General features: G+C 37.4%; 1 protein-coding gene across 3 annotated transcripts; it reads right to left on the bottom strand.

Annotated features, from left to right (window-relative positions):
• Nucleotides 1–8,099: 8,099 nt before the first annotated feature.
• On the bottom strand, nt 8,100–13,111 carry SERPINA7 (serpin family A member 7). 3 transcript variants are annotated; one of them, XM_047716175.1, is made up of 6 exons: nt 13,074–13,100; nt 11,620–11,666; nt 10,860–11,495; nt 9,541–9,814; nt 8,911–9,058; nt 8,100–8,374 (listed from the first exon to the last, which is right to left on the bottom strand). In XM_047716175.1, the coding sequence occupies exons 3-6, from the start codon at nt 11,476–11,478 to the stop codon at nt 8,171–8,173; spliced, it is 1,245 nt and encodes a 414-aa protein (XP_047572131.1). In that variant the 5' UTR covers nt 11,479–11,495; nt 11,620–11,666; nt 13,074–13,100; the 3' UTR covers nt 8,100–8,170. The 3 variants fall into 3 exon arrangements, with proteins under 3 accessions (XP_047572131.1, XP_047572130.1, XP_047572129.1); XM_047716174.1 differs by having other exon boundaries at nt 11,620–11,756; nt 13,074–13,087; XM_047716173.1 differs by lacking the exon at nt 11,620–11,666 and having other exon boundaries at nt 13,074–13,111.
• Nucleotides 13,112–23,912: the final 10,801 nt, after the last annotated feature.

Here is a 23,912-nt window from a genome sequence, read left to right as displayed (position 1 = left end):
TATGCACACATTAGTATTGACTATGACCTATAATGCAAACCTCCTCAGGTCAGTTCTATTATTCTGGAAAAGCCTTCATTTTTTTCTAAGTACTTTCTCCTTTCAACCATGAATCACTGGAATGTTTTCTACTAAGGTAGATCAGAGACTCCCTTAAGCTTTGTTCTCCAAGACAGACCATTTCCCCATATTCCAGGAAATACCAGACTGTGCATAAATTGTTTTTCTGTACCATCCTCTCCGGGCTGTAGATCTTAGTAGATCTTAGTAGATATAAACAACCTTTGAGAAAGGAACTGACATCCCTGCTCTTACCCTTCTTCTTCTACCTGTTTTGACTGAGCCCCAGGTAGAAAGGATAAATGAAACTCCATAAAAGTTATAGGAACTTTGTCTCAATCCCTGGGAGTCATCATGGAAATCTCAGAGCTGTGTGGATAAGCCAAACATTCACCATGATTCTGTTGCAGAAGAATAATAACGACTGAGAAATGTTAAGATGCATATGCATGAGGACAACCTCATAGAGACCCTGGCAGACTTGTGTGGTGTGGAGAGAATGTCTTTCATGTCCCTGGGGAGGGGGTGTACCTAAAAGGTTGAAGGAAGACCAGGAGATCAAGAGAGAATTTGAAATTGGCAACAAGACAATGCATTAAGGAGTCCTTTTGAACTGAAGGTCATGTCAAGCCAGGAAACAACACAGCTGGTGTCTATAGGGATGGACAGCAGCCAGTGTGTAAGGAAAATATCAGCAGCAGCCAATATGGACAGACACTAACCATTTCAGACAATAAGCCTCTCCTCTCATATCAGGGAAATACATGACTGAGTCCTCCTCCTTCTATGTTATAGTTAAATCATTGTGGCAGTTGGGAAGGAGGGAAAAAAGAGAGAAAAGTTTGTAAGTAACTGAACTTGCCTTGTAGTGACCAGATACATTTCTGTGCTATATATGGATGAAGTGGTCAAGAGCCAAGTTCAGTGATGTTATCAGAAAATAAATCAATATTTTTAACTTTTTTAAGCTATTTCAGAGAATATTCTCAAACTGTATTTGTTAGGATTCTCAAGAAAAATGGAACCCCTATTTATATAAATATAATACACATGAGATTTATTTATTGGTTTTTGGGTATTGGTTCACATGATTTTGGAAACTGGCAAGTCTGAAATCTACAAAGCAGGCTGACAGAATGGAAAACCAAAGAAGAGTTGATATTGTAGTCCCATGTTCAAAGGCAATTTGAAGACAGAATTCCTTCTTCCTGTCCCCACAACTCTGAGTTCTATAGGGTTGCCTGTTATAATCACCAAAAGGCAAACACTTCTGCCACAAAACTCAGCAAAAATCACATTGAACTATAAGCTATGGATGCTTCCTGGACTTTGTAGGATTCTTTTGTTCAGGGAATACCTTGAATCATCATCTGTTGTCGCCGTTCTACAGACATGGGATAGACCCCTACCCCAAATTGGATTCAGATGTCAAGACTGGTGATGCCACACATACACACCAAGAGAATGTTAAAGTGTTAATACTTACATAATGAGTTTTTTTCTGGAAAGCAGGGCAAGCTTCCTAAGCCAGTCCAAAAATGGCTCCATAAATCAGGGAAAGGAAAATGACTGGGGTTTTTTATGGTGATTAGGGAATAGGAATTCCTTTATGCAGGCAGAGGCTTTCATGGTTTTAACCTCCCACTGACACCAAAGAAAGGAAGAATGAAACTTGATCATTCTCTTACAGCGTACACAAAGATAAACTCAAAATGAATAAAAGACTTCAACATGAGACAGGAATCCATCAGAATCCTAGAGGAGAACATAGGCAGTAACCTCTTCGATATCAGCCACAGCAACTTCTTTCAAGATATGTCTCCAAAGGCAAAGGAAACAAAAGCGAAAATGAACTTTTGGGACTTCATCAAAATCAAAAGCTTCTGCACAGCAAAGGAAACAGTCAACAAAACAAAGAGGCAATCCACGGAATGGGAGAAGATATTTACAAATGACAGTACAGACAAAAGGTTGATATCCAGGATCTATAAAGAACTCCTTAAACTCAACACACACAAAACAGACAATCATATAAAAAAATGGGCAGAAGATATGAACAGACACTTCTCCAATGAAGACACACAAATGGCTATCAGAAACATGAAAAAATGTTCATCATCACTAGCCATCAGGGAGATTCAAATTAAAACCACATTGAGATACCACCTTACACCACTTAGAATGGCCAAAATTAGCAAGACAGGAAACAACATGTGTTGGAGGGGATGTGGAGAAAGGGGAACCCTCTTACACTGTTGGTGGGAATGCAAGTTGGTGCAGCCACTTTGGAGAACAGTGTGGAGATTCCTCAAGAAATTAAAAATAGAGCTTCCCTATGACCCTGCCATTGCACTACTGGGCATTTACCCCAAAGATACAGATGTAGTGAAAAGAAGGGCCATCTGTACCCCAATGTTTATAGCAGCAATGGCCACGGTCGCCAAACTGTGGAAAGAACCAAGATGCCCTCAACGGACAAATGGATAAGGAAGATGTGGTCCATATACACTATGGAGTATTATGCCTCCATCAGAAAGGATGAATACCCAACTTTTGTAGCAACATGGACGGGATTGGAAGAGATTATGCTGAGTGAAATAAGTCAAGCAGAGAGAGGCAATTATCATATGGTTTCACTTATTTGTGGAGTGTAACAAATAGCATGGAAGACAAGGGGAGATGGAGAGGAGAAGGGAGTTGAGGGAAATTGGAAGGGGAGATGAACCATGAGAGACTATGGACTCTGAAAAACAATCTGAGGGTTTTGAAGGGGCGGGGGGTGGGAGGTTCGGGGAACCAGGTGGTGGGTATTGGAGAGGGCACGGATTGCATGGAGCACTGGGTGTGGTGCAAAAACAATGAATACTGATATGCTGAAAATAAATTTAAAAAAAATTAAAAAAAAAAGAAAGGAATGTCTTGACTTTCTTATCTTTCCCAGATGTGGAGCACAAGGGGAAAAAAAGAGGTGAAGCTTAAAAGATGTCATCAGTCAAACATCAAAAAATGGTGTCAAATTCTATATTATACCATGTGCACAGGGAGAATTAACCTTAGTTATCAAAAGGTGGAAGAAATGTTGTTGTATGATGGGGGCAAGCTAAATAGTCTTGGTTTCCAAGCAATCCACATAGTTACCTCTTGGTACTCTTCTGCCCAATTTTGGTAGGAAATGGACATGTGTAATAACATTGCCAGAGAAGAGCATGGTAACCAGCCCTTGTCAGGGGTTGAGGGTCTCAGTCTACACAGACCATGTGAGAGGAAGGGGAATCTGGAATGGATAGTGGGAACCTCTGGACAATCTTCTTTCTGGACTTAAATGAGAAAGTAGATTTTAGCAGCTTAAGAAGTGGGTAATATTGGACATGGAGGTGCATGATAGAAATTTCTTTTCAAGGAAAGACTTGCTCCAGATTCTAGGGGTCTTATCAGTAGAAAGATTTCTTCTTTTAGCCCCTCAAGGACAGCTTCAGTTGCAGGGGAACATGTGGCCTATATCCAATGACTGATTGAGGTGGGTGTATAAAGACCCAACCATTACATCAATCCCAAGGATACTCTCTAATAAACATTCTGTACAATAAACTCTGTTTCAAGGTCTGCTTCCTGGAGAATATAACCTACAACATCCCCACTAGTGCTATCAGTTTCCGTATTACTTGGAATAAAGCTAGTATTATGGACTAAATGCATGTACCCCCTCTCAGTTCATATGTTGAAACTCTAAACCTCAGTGTGGCTATGTTTGGAATGAGGAAATAATTAAGGTTAAATAAGGTCATAAGAGTGGGGCCCTAATCTGGTAAGATTTATACTGGAGCAAAAAGAGATGCTTGAGAGCCTACCCTCTCTCTCTTACTATCTTTCTCTCTCTCTCTCTCTCTCTCTCTCTCTCTACACACACACACACACACACACACACACACACACACACACACAGGGGAGGAAAGGCCATGTGAGGACATAGCATGGAGGGTGCAACCAGGAAGAGAAACCATACCAGAAATGACATTTGCCAGGGTCTTGAACATAGACTTCTAGCCTCTAGAACTGTGAAAAAATAATTTTCTCTTGTTTAAGCCAATTAGTTTGTGGAATTTTGTTATGGAAGCCTGATCAGACTAATAGCCAGGCTGCTTAGTAAATAGATTCAATAAGTCAGATTCTTGAAGAAGATAGAAGTTTATTTCTCCCCACCCAATCATCTGGAGGAAGCATCTTAGGTCAGTGGGCAGCTCTCCTTCATGAAGGTATTTAGATTTCAAGATCTCTTCCACCCCATTTTCCCAAGACAGATAATTTAATCTAGAATCCATAAAATTTTCAAGGAAGTCTAAAGGTCTATAAATCCTTAGTCAGAGGATCAATAAACTTGTTTATGAAAACCTTTATCTTGGGACCCCTGGGTGGCTCAGTCAGTTAGGTGTCTGCCTTTGGCTCAGGTAATGATCCTGAGGTCCTGGAATCAAGTCCCGCATTGGGCTTCTTGTTCAGTAAGGAGCCTGCTTCTCCCTCTGCCTGCCACTCCCCCTGCTTGTGCTTTCTCTCTCTCTCTCTTACACACACAAACACACACACACACACACACACACACAATTAAATGTTAAAAAAATAAAAGAAAACCTTCATCTTTAATTTTAACAACTTCCAATCATAATCTAGCATTTTATTCATTTATGAATGTGAGCCACAAACCACAGTAGAGGCAGCTGTACCTGTAATTCTGTCACATGTAAAATTCACATAACTTCAAAGTATATTATTAGTGTTTAAGATATCTTGAAATATCTTGAAATATTATTTTGGAATTACCAATTGTTTTTATTACAATTGTCACAAGATCTTATTAATTAGTGTGCTGTTATGGAAACACATATTATTTTATAATTGTATTTCAATATTATTGATGGCTTTTGTAATCCTAAATTTTTTGGCATTTAATATGTTACTCTGAAAAAAGGCACATATATTACACTATATTGCCAAAGAGCTCTTCATCTGCTTCGTGGCCAGATTGAATCATAAATCAGTCCACAATCCAGATCAAAGGAGATAGAAAGTAAAGGAGTTATCCAACTGTTGTAATGTCCTGGTCAGTAAATGTCACACATCACTTCCATTCATGTTCCATCAATGAGAACTTAGCTTTATGGCTACACCTAACTGCAAGGATGGCTAGGAAATATGGCATATAAGGGAAGTCCTGTGATTCTATCACAGTAGAAAAAGGTAAATATATTTGGAGAATTCCATTCAATCCATAACATTACCTTCATTCTTCAATAAATTTTCTCCCTTTTGTTTTTTAAAACTTTATCCATAGATTCTGTGTAGACAGATTTGTTTTCCCCTTTCTATCTTATCTTTTATAATCTTTATTTCTTTTTCTTGTCTTGCTTCATTGACTAAGACCTCCAGAAAAATTATAAATAGAAGCAATACTATAGAGAATTCTTGTCTTGATTCCAGTTCAGTAGAAATTCTGCTAAAAACTTTCTTAAGTGACATATTTCCTACAGGTATATTATGAATAATCCTTATGAATTTAAAGAAGTTATCTTCTAGTCCTACTTTGTTATAAAGAGCTTAGATTTATAAGGGGAAGAATGGTAGTCCTTCATGGAATGATAGGTCACAGGAATGAATGATTTGAATGAGGTGTAGTCTCTAAGATACATAAGTTACTTGAAGGATGGTGTCTTGGTAATTCCTGACTTAGCTCTAGAAATACTGATATTTCTTTCTCCCAGAGAAATCTCTGAATAAACACATTTTGGAAGATTTAGGAAGGGGCTGGTATGGCACTTACGCTGGCCTCTTGAGGTAGGGCCAGACTAGGGAACATGAATCTGCAAACCAAGAGACCCACACTACAACCTTGGTTCTGATCCAGGTCACTGCCTCATGTTGACCAATAGGAATAACAACAAATATTTACAAGAATTTTTATCAGGTGCTTGGCTCTGTGATGAGCACATTTCCTATGTTGCAGCATGTTCACAAAATCCTAACATGGATATTATGTGTTTCCATTTTACAGATGAGGAAAATAAGGTGTATGGTTTAAGTATCTCGTCCCAGATTACAAAACAGTATAAGTAACAGAGCCAATTGCTGTGTAACTTCAGTGAAACTAAATTCCATATTAGTAATAAAGTTTCTGAGCCATCAGGGAGATTCAAATTAAAACCACATCGAGATACCACCTTACACCACTTAGAATGGCCAAAATTAGCAAGACAGGAAACAACGTGTGTTGGAGAGGATGTGGAGAAAGGGGGAACCCTCTTACACTGTTGGTGGGAATGCAAGTTGGTGCAGCCACTTTGGAGAACAGTGTGGAGATTCCTCAAGAAATTAAAAATAGAGCTTCCCTATGACCCTGCCATTGCACTACTGGGCATTTACCCCAAAGATACAGATGTAGTGAAAAGAAGGGCCATCTGTACCCCAATGTTTATAGCAGCAATGGCCACGGTCGCCAAACTGTGGAAAGAACCAAGATGCCCTCAACGGACAAATGGATAAGGAAGATGTGGTCCATATACACTATGGAGTATTATGCCTTCATCAGAAAGGATGAATACCCAACTTTTGTAGCAACATGGACGGGATTGGAAGAGATTATGCTGAGTGAAATAAGTCAAGCAGAGAGAGGCAATTATCATATGGTTTCACTTATTTGTGGAGCGTAACAAATAGCATGGAAGACAAGGGGAGATGTAGAGGAGAAGGGAGTTGAGGGAAATTGGAAGGGGAGATGAACCATGAGAGACTATGGACTCTGAAAAACAATCTGAGGGTTTTGAAGGGGTGGGGGGTGGGAGGTTGGGGGAGCCAAGTGGTGGGTATTATGGAAGGCATATATTGCATGGAGCACTGGGTGTAGTGCATAAACAATGAATTCTGTTACGCTGAAAAGAAACAAATTTTTAAAAAAGTAATAAATTTTCTGTACCACAAGTCACTTTCCCTCTCTGAGCTTGCAATTGCTTATCCACAAAAATCAATATGTAAACTATACCAGGAGTAAACAAATCTCCATGCAAATGAGCCTAATAAGAAAACACTAGAATGTTTGTGGGATACATACTTTTCTAAACATAAATATTTATTTTGGCTTGGAAGCACAGTATCTGCAAAAGCACTTATGCATTTGTTATTTATTTCTGAGGTGCTGAAGAGTTTTACCTTAGGGCTAGAATTTCAGACAACACATCATTAGCACTCACTGTGCCCTTTATGTGTACTGAATTCTAATACTGGAGCTTTGAGTACATATAGTCTAAGATGAAATCTAGTTTGGTGAGTAGGGGTGGGGTAGCCTACAGGTAAGAGGAAGATTCTGGGGATAGAGAAATTATCAAATTTCAGTAAGAATCAAGACAAAAAGACAGACTAACCAGGAGATTTGCGCTTGAGCAAGTGAGACAGGGATGTAATATTTGGAAAGGAGTCTGATTAGGATACAGAAGGTGAGGGCTATGAGATATGGTATGAATGAATGACTTTCCTTCTCCAATCAAAGTGTATAAATTAACAAGGAAACATTTTGGGGGGAAGGTGGGTGTGTACAGGGAAATTTATCTCTTTTCTCTTTTGTCCCATACTTGCTAGGTCACAAATGTCAGATCCCTAGCAGTAGCTGTCAGTCTATTACTCAGCCCTGGAGTGGAAGCACATTTTTACAATCCAACAATGGCAATTCTAGCAAGAATCATTAGAAATCTTTTTAGAATAATGGGATATGAGAGTCTGACCCGAATTTTAATTATTCTCCAGAGGGCAGAAGAGGATGCACTTGCCAGCTCAGTCAAATTCCTTGGAGCTAACTAACTTGTGTTGTTGTTGGGGGTAGGCATTTTGACAAAGAGGAATGCAGTGACATAGTATGTTTTTGCACTTTGCGGAATGAGTCATTTATTGACTATCTGAATATTTGCTTATAGGAATGGCCTCTTTCACACCCAATGCAGTTCAGATAGAGTCCAGTCTTCATCTCTGCATAAAGGAAAGTATGTCCAAGTTTGTATTGATCACATCAAGCCATACTATTTATTTCTTATTGCAACAAGTACATGCAATTAGCCAACAGCCTATTTCCCAATTATACTGCCGTTGGGTCCACAACTTTCCCTAGAAAAAGAATGCTCCTGGTGCTTTTCTCCAAAATCAACAACAGAAAGGATCTATCAAATTGGATGATAGGGTGAAGGAGAGTTATCTCGGGCTGATCCAGGAATCTGACTTCGGGGACAACTACAGCTTCAGTTCCCCTTTCACCAATGTGCAGCACAGCCTTGTGAGCAGCCTGTGGGGAGGGGAGGAACAAACACTGCTGATCCCAAGTAATAGAAAAAGTATTTGAAAGAGTTTGGAAGCAGGAAAGGGAAAGGAAGGACAGGGTTAACCCTTTATCACACTGTAGATGGTGCTTGAATATGATGGCTACTTAGCTAAGTGTAGTCACTCAATCTCTGGCAATTTTAGAGCTAGTTATCAGGGAACCACCAATTTTTCCATGACTTTCTACCTCTATAAATCACTTTTTATGCTTTCCTCTTCTCCTGTCACCTCCTCCAGAGCTCTATCTCACCAGAATTAATTCTCATCATTAAGTTTTTCTATCAGAATTGTTTTAGGACATGAAGGTAAGGGATGGAATTAACTGTCACAATGACTTGTTAGAGGTAATGAGAATGACTGTGGAGAGAATCTGGCATAGGAGGAGTCATTCTGCTCTCTGGGTTTTAGAATCCTCATTAATTAAACGAGAGAACTGAATTAACTGACTCTTAATGGTCCTTACAGCTCAAACATTCAAGGATCTCCAATCTACCAACTTACATTGGAAAATTTAAGACTGTTGTCCCCCATAAGTCCAAGAAAATTGGCATTATTGGCAAAAGCATCCTGGATGCCCATCTTCAGAAAGATGGCTCCAAGGTCATATGTGGCAGAAATGGAAAACTTTGGAACAAACAGATCAATCCACCTGTAGGGGAAAGGAAAAAGTAACACATGGCTATCAACACACCAAGATCATAATCCCCTTCCTCTATCTATCACCATTGTATTATATTGGGCTCTGCTTCTCCCCTAGGTATTGTCAACGATTGCTGTTCAGATCAACACATGATGTCAACACCTCATAATTTATCCTGAAATAAATGAACATTATTTCAGCCAATGTCGGACTATAGCATTGAAAGTAGGGATCTGTGTTTCATTTATTGTAAAAAAAGAAACATCTCTGGGGTGCTGGCCAATGTTAGTATCTTGAAATGAAGTTATGAAGTATGTAAAGTGCTTGGCAAAGGGATTGACACAGTGTATGATCTGGGTATACTTTAGTAGTCATCACACAGCTGTTAAGTGGTTCAGGGTAATTCTCCTGCCATTGGATTTCTGCTGAACTCTGTCTCACCTGTAACATTATACCCGCTCTCTACTTCTCACATCATCTAAGATATTTACCCCTTCTGCAGTAAGCTGTTCCACTTCTTCAGTGTTTTAGATGACATGGCCTCTTCGACGCACTCCATCTGACCCTCTTTAGGAAGGACAAAAAGTGCTAGAGCATTCTTGCTGTAGTCCATTTGAAGCACTGTGCAGTTCAGCTCCCTATCCACCAGGTGATAGTATTGTTCCATCTGGTGCATCATAGGCACTTGCACGATTGTGGTTTTGTCCACTGAGAAGCTGAAACCCTCTTTTGTCTTGGATGTATCGAAAGGATTTGCCCACTGGGCTTAAAATACAGAGAGAAAAGAGGTCCTTTAACAGTATTAATGCCAGTGTGACTTTTTCTATCAGTCATCTCATCTGGTAATTAAGACTACCACAGAGGTAGGTACCTACTGTCAACCAGTTTTATAAGTGAGTGAGGACCAAGGAGAGAAAATGACTTTACATAGTCTCTCAGCTAGCCCATGGCAGAGCCAGGAGTCACACCCAGGACTGTTGGACTCCATGCTGAACAGCTGTTCCATCTATGTCCAAAACCACTATACTTACACTAAACCCATCAGAGCCACAGTTTCTTCTTCCATAAAAAGGTATAAGCACACCCAACAGGGTGAAATGAGACAACAGATCTGTCCAGCTGTTTTATCCATCTACAAGTGTGTGGTTTGTGGCCAAGAATTGTTCACTCCACCAAACATGGCTGACATGTGCTGTAGAACCAGGAGAAGTCATTTTGGCACAGCACCTTCAGAAAAGTGTCATATGCTTCTTGTTGTTACAAGCATGAGCTTTAGAATTAGACAAACCTGGGTGGGAATACCAGCTCTGAAACTCATTAGCTGTGAACATGAGCCATTATGAGGATTGGATGAGACAATATGTGCAAACCACACATGTAGCATGGTGCTTAACACATAGTGGGTGCACTGTACATGATAGAAATATTTGTGTAACATGCCCAAAAATGCACAGCAAGTGAGGGTCACAGTAGGGTTTAAACCCAAGTCTATTTACCTTCCAAACACATGCTTGTCCAACCAAATCTTTTGGAAGCCATGATTCTCTAGATAGATCTGAGCAGGTTGTTCATACCATTGTCACTCATCTCTCTGAAATTGCCCTCTACCCAGGAATTTCCTGGGTTCATTCACAGAGCTATGTGTCCCCCCTGGAAGATCCAAAACTACACACAGTTATATACAGTGGTTCAGGTCACTGTGGTATGAGGGACATCTATTGATGCCAGTGATAAGAGACTATTCACTCCCCAGAGAACCCCACCAAATTATGGGAACACTGACCTAGGAATGCTTATCTTAGAGCCTTACCTTTAAAATGAATGTAGTTCACCAGGACCATGATGCTGTTTGGTTTGAGGTCTTGGATGAGGCCTACAACTTGCCCTTTGGTTTGTTTCTCCACATGACAGTTGATCTCCTGCTGGGCTGCAGAAACATTGGAGAAGTCGGTAGAAAATACCTCAGTTGCATAGAGGCTCTTGACATCATCCAAGAACTGTGCCAGTGGTTTCAGTTGCTTCCCAATGAAGAGGGTATTTCCCATTTGTAATTCTAACTCCTTCTTTGGAAAATTCAGGGAACAGATCAGGTGCTGGAAGCCCTGCTGGATCTCTGCCATTGGGGTGTCTGTGAGGTTAAACCCCAAGGTTTCCAGGATTTGAATTTGGGTGCTGTAGCAAGCCCCAAAGGAGAGCATGGCCAAAGCTGCAGAAATGCTCACAGGGGAAAAGAAGATGTTCCGACCTGGGGTCTCCAAAGTGAACCTCCGGTACAGGTTAAATGCAAAGTCAGCATTGATGGATGACATCTTATAGAAAGTGGCATTTTGTTGGGAGGAATTGTAGGTGGTTACTTTGCCTTCAGATCTGTTAGGTGGTGCACAATGAAGCTCAAGTACCAAAAGAACCAGATAGAGGAACAGTGGCATTTTGGAGGGAAGATAATCTATAAGAGATGAGGCGAGAGAACCATTGGGGTATCTTAGCTGGATGAAAAGTCTTAGCCAGAAATATAGTAATTGTCCATCATGATTAGTAAAACAATAGAAAATAGTTAATGGTGTGCTCACCAGGGGCTGTGTGGAGGCCTCTCTCCTCTGTACAACTGAAGACACATCTAATAGGGACAGAGAGTAGGAAAGGTGGCTTGCTGGGGCCATCAATGGCATGGACTGTCTTTCAAAGGTGATAGCAACATATGAAAACTCTCTGAGGAAATTACATTTATGAAAATTAAATTATTTTTATTTCATCCAGATGCAGCCTTTTAGAGAGGGAGGAATTCTTTGATAAAACTAGCATTCCCTCTGCTTATGTTAATTTTTGTAAATAAGAATTTTGGATTTTTTAATTTAGCATTTTTCTTAAGATAAAATATTCAAGAGATGAGGTGAGAGAATATCTGTACATTCCTTTAGATAACAGATAAAGGAGAATAATTTTCACACAATATTTTGGTTGGGATAGAAGATTAAAGGAGCCATGTGCAAAATCATGAGCTGAAATTAAAGCATTAATGTAATGCACAGAAACCACAGAAGTATTTCCAAACAAGAGAAAGATGAAAGTGTAGCTATTTTTTGCAGTTTAGATATCTCTCTCCGTCAGTATTATCTAAAGAGTCATTTCTAAATTAGAAGATATATTAACACTATTATTCTTACACTCACTCATGTTATTTTTTATTATTAGAATAGATGCCAAAATATATGGCATAATATTCTCTGAGCCCGGAAAGGTACAAGGCAGTGGAATAAAAGATTTGGCTGTGGAATCCAGTAACCATGGACACGAGTGATCTAAAGGAAAAGATCCATGGAGTCAGGACAGGAGTCCTTACTCAGTCCTCCGTCCTGTTCCTGAGTGATCTCATCCACTGCTAGGGACTCATCTGCCACCACACAAAACTACATACTTTAGTACAGATGACTATCCTATGTTACCCAGATATTTGTCCAACTGCCTACTGGATATAGCCACCAGAATATTTCATACTTACCTCAGTTTCAATTTGGAAATATCAAAGTTTCCAAAGGTAAATGTGACATCTCCATAGCTCTCAAGCCTGCTCCTTCATCATCATTCTATATCACTATCTACTAAGACTCCCATGCCAGAAACCCCAGAGTCATCCTAGGGGCTTTTTTCATTCTTATTCCCTACATCTATTGAGTCATGATGCCTTCTGAGTACTACCTACTAAATGTCTCTGAAAACATCTCCTTTCTTCTGCCACTGCCTCAGCTCATGGCCTGAACTTCCTCACCAACTCCTAGCACATCACACTATCTCCAGTTTCTCACTCCCCAAATGCCTGATTCTACATCTCAATCCAATCTCTACATGTCATCAGAATCCTCTTTCTGTGAAAGTTGCAGAAACTTGTAAGAGATCAACTACCAGATGACCACAATTAGACCTTGGCTTCCAAAGCTAGGAATTTGGAGCTCATAGTTGTCTGGGATTACAACTTGCTGATAGAGATGTCCAAAGTTCCCAAAGAGAGAGAGAAAAAAGTACTTACAGCACATGTCCAAGTAACTACTTGCATCTCTCAGAAAACAAAATTTTTCCATCTTTATAACATGCCCTGTGTTGCAAAAGTAGAGCACTCTTAGTTACTCATTAACACCAGAATTAACCCTGGGATGATATTTTCAAAGCTGATGCAAAACCAAGGCCAAAAGGAACAAAGTGAAAAATAATAAAGATGAAACTTTGAATGATTGCTTTAGCTGCCAAATCCTTGATCTATAACAAAAGAGAAAGATAATTATCAGAGCTGACAGGTCTAGATTCATGGTAGGAAATATGTGTTTTTGGTAGGCAGGATGGGCAAAACTGCCAAGAGGCAGAAAGATCAATACTGTTTTATGTATCAGGGCCAATCAGTGGTGGGATTGGCAATCTTTCAAAGGAAAGGTACATAAAGGCAGAGGCTGGATGAGCATCTCTAACAGGTGCTATAGAAATTATTATGCATTGGCTTGAAGGAGATGATGCCAAACATAGCTTCCAACTCTAGACTTCTGATGCTGCATACATTGATATCTGCTCAGGGAAACCAGTCCTATCTTCTGGTCACTAAAATGCTCTGTGCCATCTTCTGGGTCCCAGGAATAAAAGACGATGCTGAAGAAACCAAGGAGAGTGGAATCAAAGACATCACTGTCCAGTATTAACTGTGTACTGGACTGTGCACTGCAAAGAAGCAGTGGGAGCAAAAAGCACTAGACTCAGGACACCCAAGTTTCATCTTGCCTCTGCCGGTTTCTAGGTCTGGTGGTGGTGGTGGTTGTAGTAATAGTAGTAGTAGTAGTAGTAGTAGTAGTAGTAGTAGTAGCAGCAGTAGCAGCAGCAGCAATTCTTGTTTATTGAGTATTTACCATATGCAGGTCATGATGTGAAACATCCAATTCCAGACACTGTTTCAGGACTACATTAAGGATGTGTACATGCTAAGTGAGGGTTGGGTGTTATGAGAATAAAGACTAGTTTGAGATAAGCTTAGATCACAGTCTATGGGGAGATGTGGAAGCCAGGTTAAACAGTGCATACTTTACATTGAAGACATTAAAAAACCACTAGGGGATTTTGACAAGGCAGTGACTAAATAGAGGTTTATTTTGCTTTAACTTTGTTTCTTCTCAAACGTAGAGTTCCTACTATGTGAAAAGTACCACACTCAGCACTGGGGTTTCAGAGGTAAATGCTAAATATCAAACCTGAACCCAAGAGATCTTTCTAACTACTCATGTGAAAAGGAAAGGGCACACCTCACATATGGGATGGTCACAGGTTCATGTGTTCCATATCAAGGCAGTGGAAGCTCAGATCTTTGGACACTAAAGTCATTACATAATTACTTCTGGTATAAACACATAGTATGCTCTCTCAACTATAACTGATCACTACAGAAGAAACAGAAAAAGACTATCCAGAAAGAAAACTTCTAAATCTGTGCCTTCTGGTAGCATAGTCAGACAATGGGACAGCTTGTGTTTTTTGTTTTTTTTTTTAATGTACAAAGCAGCTTTTAAAAATTTTTTAAATTTTATTATTATTTTTTTATCATTTTTTAAAATTTATTTTCAGCATAACAATATTCATTGTTTTTTGTACCACACCCAGTGCTCCATGCAATCCGTGCCCTAATACCCACCACCTGGTTCCCCCAACCTCCCACCCCCCCCACCTCTTCAAACCCTTCAGATTGTTTTTCAGAGTCCATAGTCTCTCATTGTTCACCTCCCCTGGAAGAGATTATGCTGAGTGAAATAAGTCAAGCAGAGAGAGTCAATTATCATATGGTTTCACTTATTTGTGGAGCATAACAAATAGCATGGAGGACATGGGGAGTTAGGAGAAGGGAGTTGGGAGAAATTGGAAGGGGAGGTACAGCTTGTTTTTTGATGTATCTGATTCAAGCTGAGCTTTGCTAGCTGGTAGTAACTTCAGGATCTGTCTCTGACATATAAGAAGGGCAACCCTGCTCTTGTAGACTCACCTGTTTTGTGCTCTGGTGTTCTAATGTTCTATCATGTTTTGCTATGTAGTAAATGTAATTTGGGGCAAGTTTCTTAATGTCCCAGAACCTCAGTTTTTTCACTTCTATAGTGAAAGGATAACAATCCCCACACCATGTGGTTATTAGCAATATAAAATGAAATGTAGAAGTCGTGCCTGAAACCTCCTACATAGTGCCTGGTGTATAACCAGGATTCAGCAACTATTAATGATCTTCCATTTCATCTACTGGTCTGGATTCTTTCCCCCCACCCAAAGTCTCCACAGCCCCTGTACTCCACTCTCCCTATTTCTAAATACATTCTCCCTAAGACGAAATTGATTGATTGACTATGAATGTGTAAGATCTTTTTTGAAACTTATATTTTAAAACAATAACTTGTCTTGTGTAGAGCTGTTGAAGCTAGTACATTGAATATATAAACTATAGGAAATATAACCATATCAATAAATTCAATCAGATATAAAATTAAGTATCTCCTCTTTGGATGAACACCACAACAATCCATTTTCACACAACTTGCTTAGATTTTTTATTTTAGGAATTCCACAGTTCAAAGTTCCAGGGTTTCAGAGTTCTTTTTTTTTTTTTTTTCAGAGAGAGAGAGAGAGAACACACACATGTGATGTTTTGGGGGGGGGGGGATGGGGAGTGGCAGAGGGATAGGGAGAGAGAGAATCCCAAGCAGTCTCCAGTCCAGTGCAGAGCCCAATGTGAGGTTTGATCTGACAACACTGAGATTGTGACTTGAGCTAAAAATCAAGAGTCAGATGCTCAACCTACTGAGCCACCCAGGCAGCCCTAGTTTCACAGTTCTTTTAATGTGTAAACATTTTTCTCTTACTTTTGAGTTGATATTTGATTTTACACTCCAGTTTGGGATTAAATGGTGGTATCTTAGTCTAGTTCTAAGTCTAGAGACATTAATGAGTGTGGGGTGGTAGCAGTAGGAAAATTGGCTTCTTCTTGCAATTTAAATTTTACAAGCAAAGAATGTACTGTGTATTTACACAAAGGGGAGCCACACTGGACAAAGAGAGGGACTGTTTCTATAGTCAACGGGAGCTCAATGGGCATTTTGGGCTTGAGGTATTTTTTAATTCTCTCAATTTTCCTATTCTTAAATTTTTATTCTTTTTATTTTAGTTATTAACTAACAAATATGATCTGTCAATGCTGGGAACTACATTAATTCTGTAATTTGGTAATTCACAAGATCAAATGCTAATTTATCCTTCTAGCTGCATTAGATAAGACATTCTAGGTTGGCAGAGTATGAGAATCCAAAGTCCCCACATCCTATGGACAGGTAAAGATAATAGATGAAAAAGTTCTGAATCTAAGAGAAGGAGAGAGATATTCAATCAAGGAGACAGAGCTCCCAAAAAAATCAGCCAATGGAGATCCACACCAAGACACATAGTAATTAAAACGACAAAAAGTAGTGACAGTGAATTTTAAAAGTAGCAAGAAAACTGAAAATGGTTACATACAAGGAAAACCTCAAAAGGCTATCAGCAGATTTTTCAACAGAAACTTTGCAGTCCAGAAGAGAGTGACATGATATATTCAAAATGCTGAAAGGAAAAAATCTGAAGCCAAGAATACTCTTTCCAGAAAAGGAACCACTCAGAATAGGAGAAATAGTTTCCTAGATGAGCAAAAGTTAAAGGAATTCATGAACACTAGCCCAGCCCTACAAGAAATGTTAGAGGACTCTTTGAGTGGAAAGGAAAGACCATAAGCAGGGGTAAGAAAAGCAGGAATCACAAAAGCAGGGGAAAAGTAGGCATATATAAAAAAAATCAAAGGAATCACAAAAATAAAAGGATATGAAATATGATATCATATACCTAAACTGTTGGGGAGAGGGAGTAAAGAATGGGTTCCAACTTAAGCAACCATCAACTTAATATAGACTGTTATATGCAGATGATGTTATATATAAACAGATTGATGACCACTTATCAAAAACCAGTAATAGATATGGAAAAAATAAAGAGAAAAGAATAGAAGTATATCACAAATAAAGCAAACTAATTGTGAGAGATGAGAACAGGAGAAGAAAGAACATAGGAGGCCTATAAAAACAACTTTATAACAAGTAATAAAACGGAAATAAATGCATACCTATCAATTTCTTTGACTACAAATGGACTAAATGTTCTAATCAAGAGACATAGGGTGATGAAATGGATAGAAAATCAAAAATGATCTATATGTTGCCTACAAGAGTCTCATTTCAAACCTAAAAATACATGCAGATTGAAATTGAAGGGATAGAGAAGTATTCATCATGCAAATTGTTGGGAAAAGAAAGCTCAGGTAACAATACTTACATTGGACGAAATAGACATTAAAACAAAGTTTGTAACAAGAGTTCAAGAAAAAACACTATATAATCAATCAAAATAAACAATCCAATAAGAAGATATAACTATATAAATATTGATGCACCCAAATACATAAAATAGTTAATAACACCCATACAGAATTAATCAATAGTAATACAATAATAGTAGGGGACTTTCATATCATAGTTACACCAACAGACAGTTCACTCAAACAGAAAATCAACAAGGAAATATTGGATTTGAATGACACAGTGAACCAGTTGAATCTAACAGATATATTCAGAACATTCCATCTTAAAACACCAGAATACACATTCTTTTCAAGCACACTTGGAATATTCTCCAGAATAGATCACATATTTCACTACAAATCAAGTCTTAATAAATTCATAAATATCAAAGTCATACCATGCATCTTTTCTGGCCATAACACTATGAAATTAGAAATCAACCACAAGAAAAAATCTGGAAAAAGCACAAATACATGGAGATTAAATAACATGAGAATCTACAATGAATGGGTCAATTTAGAAATCAAACAAGAAATAAAAAATACATGGAGACAAATGGAAATGAAAACTCAATGTTCCAAAATCTTTTGGAATGCAAAAAAGCTGTTCTAAGAGGGAAGTTTCTAGCAATACAGGCCTGCATCAAGAAGGAAGAACAATTTGAAATAAACAACTTAACCTTATACCTAAGGAAGCTAGAAAAAGAACACACAAAACCCAAAACCAGTAGAAAAAAAGGAAATAATAGAGATTAGAGTAAAAATACCCAAAATACAAACTAAAAAGACAATGGAACATATCAATGAAACTAGGAGTTGGTTCATTGAAAAAATCAACAAAATTGATAAACTTCTAGCCATGCTTACCAACAGAAGTGAGAGGACTAAAAATCACAAATGAAAGAGGAGAAATAACAACTAACACCATGGAAATACAAAAACAATGAGAGAATATTATTATGAAAAATTATACACAAAAAAATCAAACAACCCAAAATAAATTATATAAATTCCTAGAACTGTGTAACCTACCAAAACTGAAGCAGGAAGAAATAGAACATGTGAAGTGGCTTTGAACACCCCACTTATATCATTGGACAGGTCATCTAAACAGAAAATAAACAACAATACAATGGTTTTAAATAACACACTGTACCAGATGGACTTAACATATATATTCAGAAATTGAATGAGCAATCAAATAACCCCCCCACAAAAAAGTCCAAGACCAGGTGGCTGCACAAGTGATTTCTACAAGACATTTTAAAAGGAGTTAATACCTATTCTTCTCAAAGTATTCAAAAAAATTAGAGGAGGAAGGAAAGCTTCCAAATTATTCTATGAGGACAGCATTACCATTTATTACCATTTATGTATCTGATACCAAAACCAGATAAAGACATAACAAAAAAGAGATCTACAGGCCAATACCTCTGATAAATATAGATGCAAAAGTCTTCAACACAATATTGGCAAAACAAATCCAACAATATGTTTTAAAAATTATTCACCATGATCAAGTGGAATTTATTCCCAGGATGCAAGAATGTTTAAATGTTTGCATATCAACCAACATGACACATTACATAAATAAGAGAAGGAATAAAAATCATAAGATCATGTAAATAGATTCACAAAATACATTTGACAAAGTACAACATCCATTCACATAAATAAATAAATAAACAAATAAGTAATAAACCTCAACAAAGTAGGTTTAGAGTGAACCTACCTCAACCTAATAAAGACCATATATGAAAAATTCACAGTTAACATGATACTTAATGGTGAAGAACTGTGAGCTTTTCCCCTAAGTTCAGAAACAATACAAGGATGTCCACTCTCACCACTTTTCTTCAAGATAGTACTGCAATTCCTAGATACAGCAGTTACACAACAAAAAGAAATAAAATGCACCCAAACTGGTAAGGAGGTAAAACTTTCACTATTTACAAATGACATGTTTCTATATATAGCAAATCCTGAAGACACCATCAAAACACTCCTAGAACTGATCAATGAATTCTGTATAGTCATAGACTAAAACAGTAATCTGTTTTATTTATTTATTTTATTTATTTATTATTATATATTTTGTTAATATATAATATATTATTATATAATACATAAATATATATTTATTCTGTTTTATCTTATTTATTTTATTTATTTAACAGAAATCTGTTGAATTTCTATACACTAATATTGAAGCAGCAAAAGGAGAAATTAAGAAAATAATTCGGTTTCTATTTACACCAAAAATAACAAAATACTTAGGAATAAACTTAAATAAGGAGGTTAAATATCTGTACTCTAAAAATTATAAAACATTGATGAAAGAATTGAAGATGACATAAACAAATGGAAAGATATTCCATGCTAAGTTATCAAAAAAACCAATATTGGTCAAAAGCACATACTGTCCAAAACAAACTAAAGATTTAATGCAATTCTTATCAAAATATCAACAGCGTATTTCACAGAGCTAGGACAAACAACCCTGCAATTCATAGAGAACCACAAATGATCCTGAATACCCAATGTAATCAGGAAAAAGAAAAAGCTGAAGGTATCACAATTCAGATAGATCAATAGAATAGAATAGAAACCCAGAAATGCACCCACAAGTATATGGTTAATTAATCTTTAACAAAACAGAAAAGAATATCCAATGGGGAAAAGACAGTCTCTTCAGAAAATGGTGTTGAAAAAACTAGACAGCTATATGCAAAAGAATGAAACTGGACCATTTCTTACACCACACAAAAAAATAAATCCAAAATGGATAAAAGACCTAAATGTGAGACGTGAAACCATAAAAATCTTAGAGGACAATACATTCAGTAACCTCTTTGACATCAGCAGTAGCCACTTTTTTCTAGATATGTCTCCTGAGGCAAGGAAAACAAAAGCAAAAATAAACTACTGGGACTAAATCAAAATAAAAATCTTCTGCACAACGAAAGGAATGATCAACAAAACTAAAAGGCAACCAGTGGAATGGGAGAAGATATTTGCAAATGACGTAACTGAAAAAGGGTTAGTATCCAAAACATATAAAGAACTTACACAACTCAACACCAAAAAAACCCCTACAAATAATCTAATTAAAAAATGGGCAGAAGACATGAACAGACATTTCTCCAAAGAAGAAATCCAGATGACAACAAACACCACATGAAAAGATGCTCATCATCACTTATCATTAGGAAAATGCAAATCAAAATTACAATGAGATATCATCTCACACCTGTCAGAATAGCTAAAGTGAAGAAAAAAACCCACAGGAAACAACAGGTTTTGGTGAGGAAGTGCAGGAAAAGGAAATCTCTTGCACTGTTGGTGAGAATTCAAACTGGTACAGCCACTGTAGGAAATAGCATGGAAGTTCATCAAAAGTCAAAAATAGATCTACCCTATCATCCAGTAATTGCACTACTGGGTACTTACCCAAAGAATACAAAAATAGTAATTGAAAGGAATACATGCTCCCTGATGTGTGTGAGTGTGTGTGTGAGTGTTTGTGTGTGTATAAATTATTCAGCCACAAGAAAAAAATGAATTCTTGCCATTTGCAACAACATAGATGGATCTAGAGAATATAATGTTAAGTGAAATAAACCAGTCAGAGAAAAACAGATAGTATATGATTTTCTTATATAAAAATAAATATATAAAAAACAAAACAAATGAACAAAGGAAATAAAAGAAACAAACCAAAATAAATAAATAAATAAATAAACTCAACTATAGAGAACCAACTGATGGTTACCAGAGGGGAGTTAGGTAGGGGGATGGGTGCAGTATTGGAGGGGATTAAGAGTACACTTATCTTGATGAGCACTAATATATAGAATTCGTGAATGACCATATTATACACTTGAAACTAATATAACATTGTGTATTAACTATATTGGAATTAAAATAAAATGTATATAATATCCTCCAGGTTTGACCATGTTGTCACAAATGGTAGGATTTCCTTCTTTTTATGGCTGGATAACATTCCATTGTATAATATATGAACCATACTAATGCCATCTTGGAAAAATCCACCATGATGACCACTCTGTGACCTAAAACCTTCTTGAGCATAGCCCTCCTCCACCATTCTTTCTGTCTAAACACACATAATAATCCTTATGTATATCCTTGGGACTTAACATCCTTGATCTCTCTTCACATACAATTATGATATACAACTATTTCTCAAACATTTCCTCCCTTGTGGTCTCCAGCACCTCCCCCAGGCTCTCAAGCTATGAAACCAGATCATAGAGAAGGTGGAGTTGCAGAGATAAACTCATTTTGCAACCACCTAACACATGCTTTCATCCTTAAGTCACTTTAATAAATCATTTTTTGTGAAGCTAGATTTATTATCTTTTTTATTCCATTGTACAGTTCTTTTGGACTTTGTAAGTTATTTTGCATATATCTCCCTATCATGGAACATATACATATATGCACCATATTTTCTTTATCCACCTATCAATGGACACCTAGGTTGTTTCCATATCTTGACTATTATGAATAATGTTGCAATGAACATGGAAGTGCAAATGTCTCTTTGAGATGTTCAAAATACTTAAGTATCTAAGCTACTTAAAATAAAAGACAAACTCAAACTTTTTTTATTGTGTTATGTTAGGTACCATAAAATACATCATTAGTTTTTGATGCAGTGTTCCGAGATTCATTGCTTATGTACAACCCCCAGTGCTCCATGCAATATTTACCATCCTTAATACCCACCACTATGCTCACCCATTCTCCTCCCTTCTAAAACCCTTAGTTTGTTTCTCAGAGTCCACAGTCTCCCATGGTTCATCTGCCCCTCTGATTTCCCCCAATTCACTTTTCCTTTCCTTCTCTTAATGTCTTCCATGTTATTCCTTATGTTCCACAAGTAAGTGAAACCATATGATAATTGACTTTCTCTACTTGACTTATTTCACTCAGCATAATCTCCTCCAGTCTCATCCATGTTGATGCGAAAGTTGGGTATTCATCCTTTCTGATGGCTGAGTAATATTCCATTGTATATATGGACCACATCTTCTTTATCCATTCATCTGATGAAGAGCATCTCAGCTCTTTCCACAGTTTGGCTATTGTGGACATTGCTGCTATGAACACTGAGGTACATATGGCCCTTCTTTTCACTACATCTGTATCTTTGGGGTAAATACCCAGTAGCAAACTCAGACTTTTTAACCAGAGAATTAATGATCAAACCCCATATATCTGAGAAAAATGTATTCCTCCAAAACTTTGTAGAGGGTTTATTCTGAAGACACAAGACAGTAATCAATAACACCTCTCAAACGACTCAAGAATGGGACAAAGATGTTATTTATATAATGTATACAGGTATGCATTATTTCAGGAAACACTGAAAAGTGTTTCATGCCCATTACTTTATCTCATCCTCAGAACACCCTTGTGATGTAATTAGGGTACCATTTCTCTAACTTGACAGGTGATAAAATCAAGGCCTAGAAATGGCAAGGAACACAACAAGGTCACATCAGGGAGACATTTATGAAACCAAGTTTAAACCTCAGATTGGGATTGTGACTTACTTTTATTGTCTTTATGAAGGAGTGGATTAGAAGATTTATGCATTTAATTCCAGATTGGAACCAATTGTTTATGGCAATATATGATCTCTTCCTTCGTAAGAACAGAGTAAAGTTAAAATCATTGATATTTGGTTGGAGTGATGAAGGGAATGTACCAGTAATTATTTTCTAAAAGGTGGTATTTTAAAAATAATTTACTATGCTTTTTGCAAATAAACATTTTCAGTTACAATTTTTTACTTTTCAAAATAAGAATGAAACAGTTTTACTTCTCCATAATTTTAAGAATTATTTACATCTGAGGTTTTGACTTAGTGGACTGCAGAAAGTCTGAGTACTTGGTCAGAAATCACCATAGGAAGACTGCCCTTTTCAATATCTGCCATGTTTACCTTGAGAGAAATATCCTTCTCTTTTTATTCATTCTTTGGAGGCTCAGTGTGAATTTGGCAATGTTTATTCCAGCTCATGTTTTCTAACACTATTTCAACTTTCCATTCTGATTATATTAATTTCAACATTGTACACTCCTAGTAGTTTTATTTATATTCAATTAGCAGACATATAGTACATCATTAGTTTCAGATGTAGAGTTCCTTAATTCATCAGTTGCATATAACATCCAGTGCTCATCACATCGTATATCCTCCTTAATGCCCACCACCCAGTACCCCATCCACCCACCCACCTTCCTGCCAGCAACCCTGTTTGTTTTCTATAGTCTCTCATTGTTTTTATCCCTTTTGGATTTCTTCCCATTCAGTTTTCCCTTCCTTCCCCTATGATCCTCTGCACTATTTCAAAAACTCCGCAAATGAATCAAACCATATGATAATTGTCTTTCTCTGATTACTTATTTCACTCAGCATAATAGCCCTCAGTTCCA

The sequence above is a fragment of the Lutra lutra genome, chromosome X (genome assembly GCF_902655055.1).
Source record: "Lutra lutra chromosome X, mLutLut1.2, whole genome shotgun sequence".
NCBI lineage: Eukaryota > Metazoa > Chordata > Mammalia > Carnivora > Mustelidae > Lutra > Lutra lutra.
The sequence above is the reverse complement of the archived record's forward strand: the minus strand, read 5'-3'. Positions and strand labels throughout refer to the sequence as shown.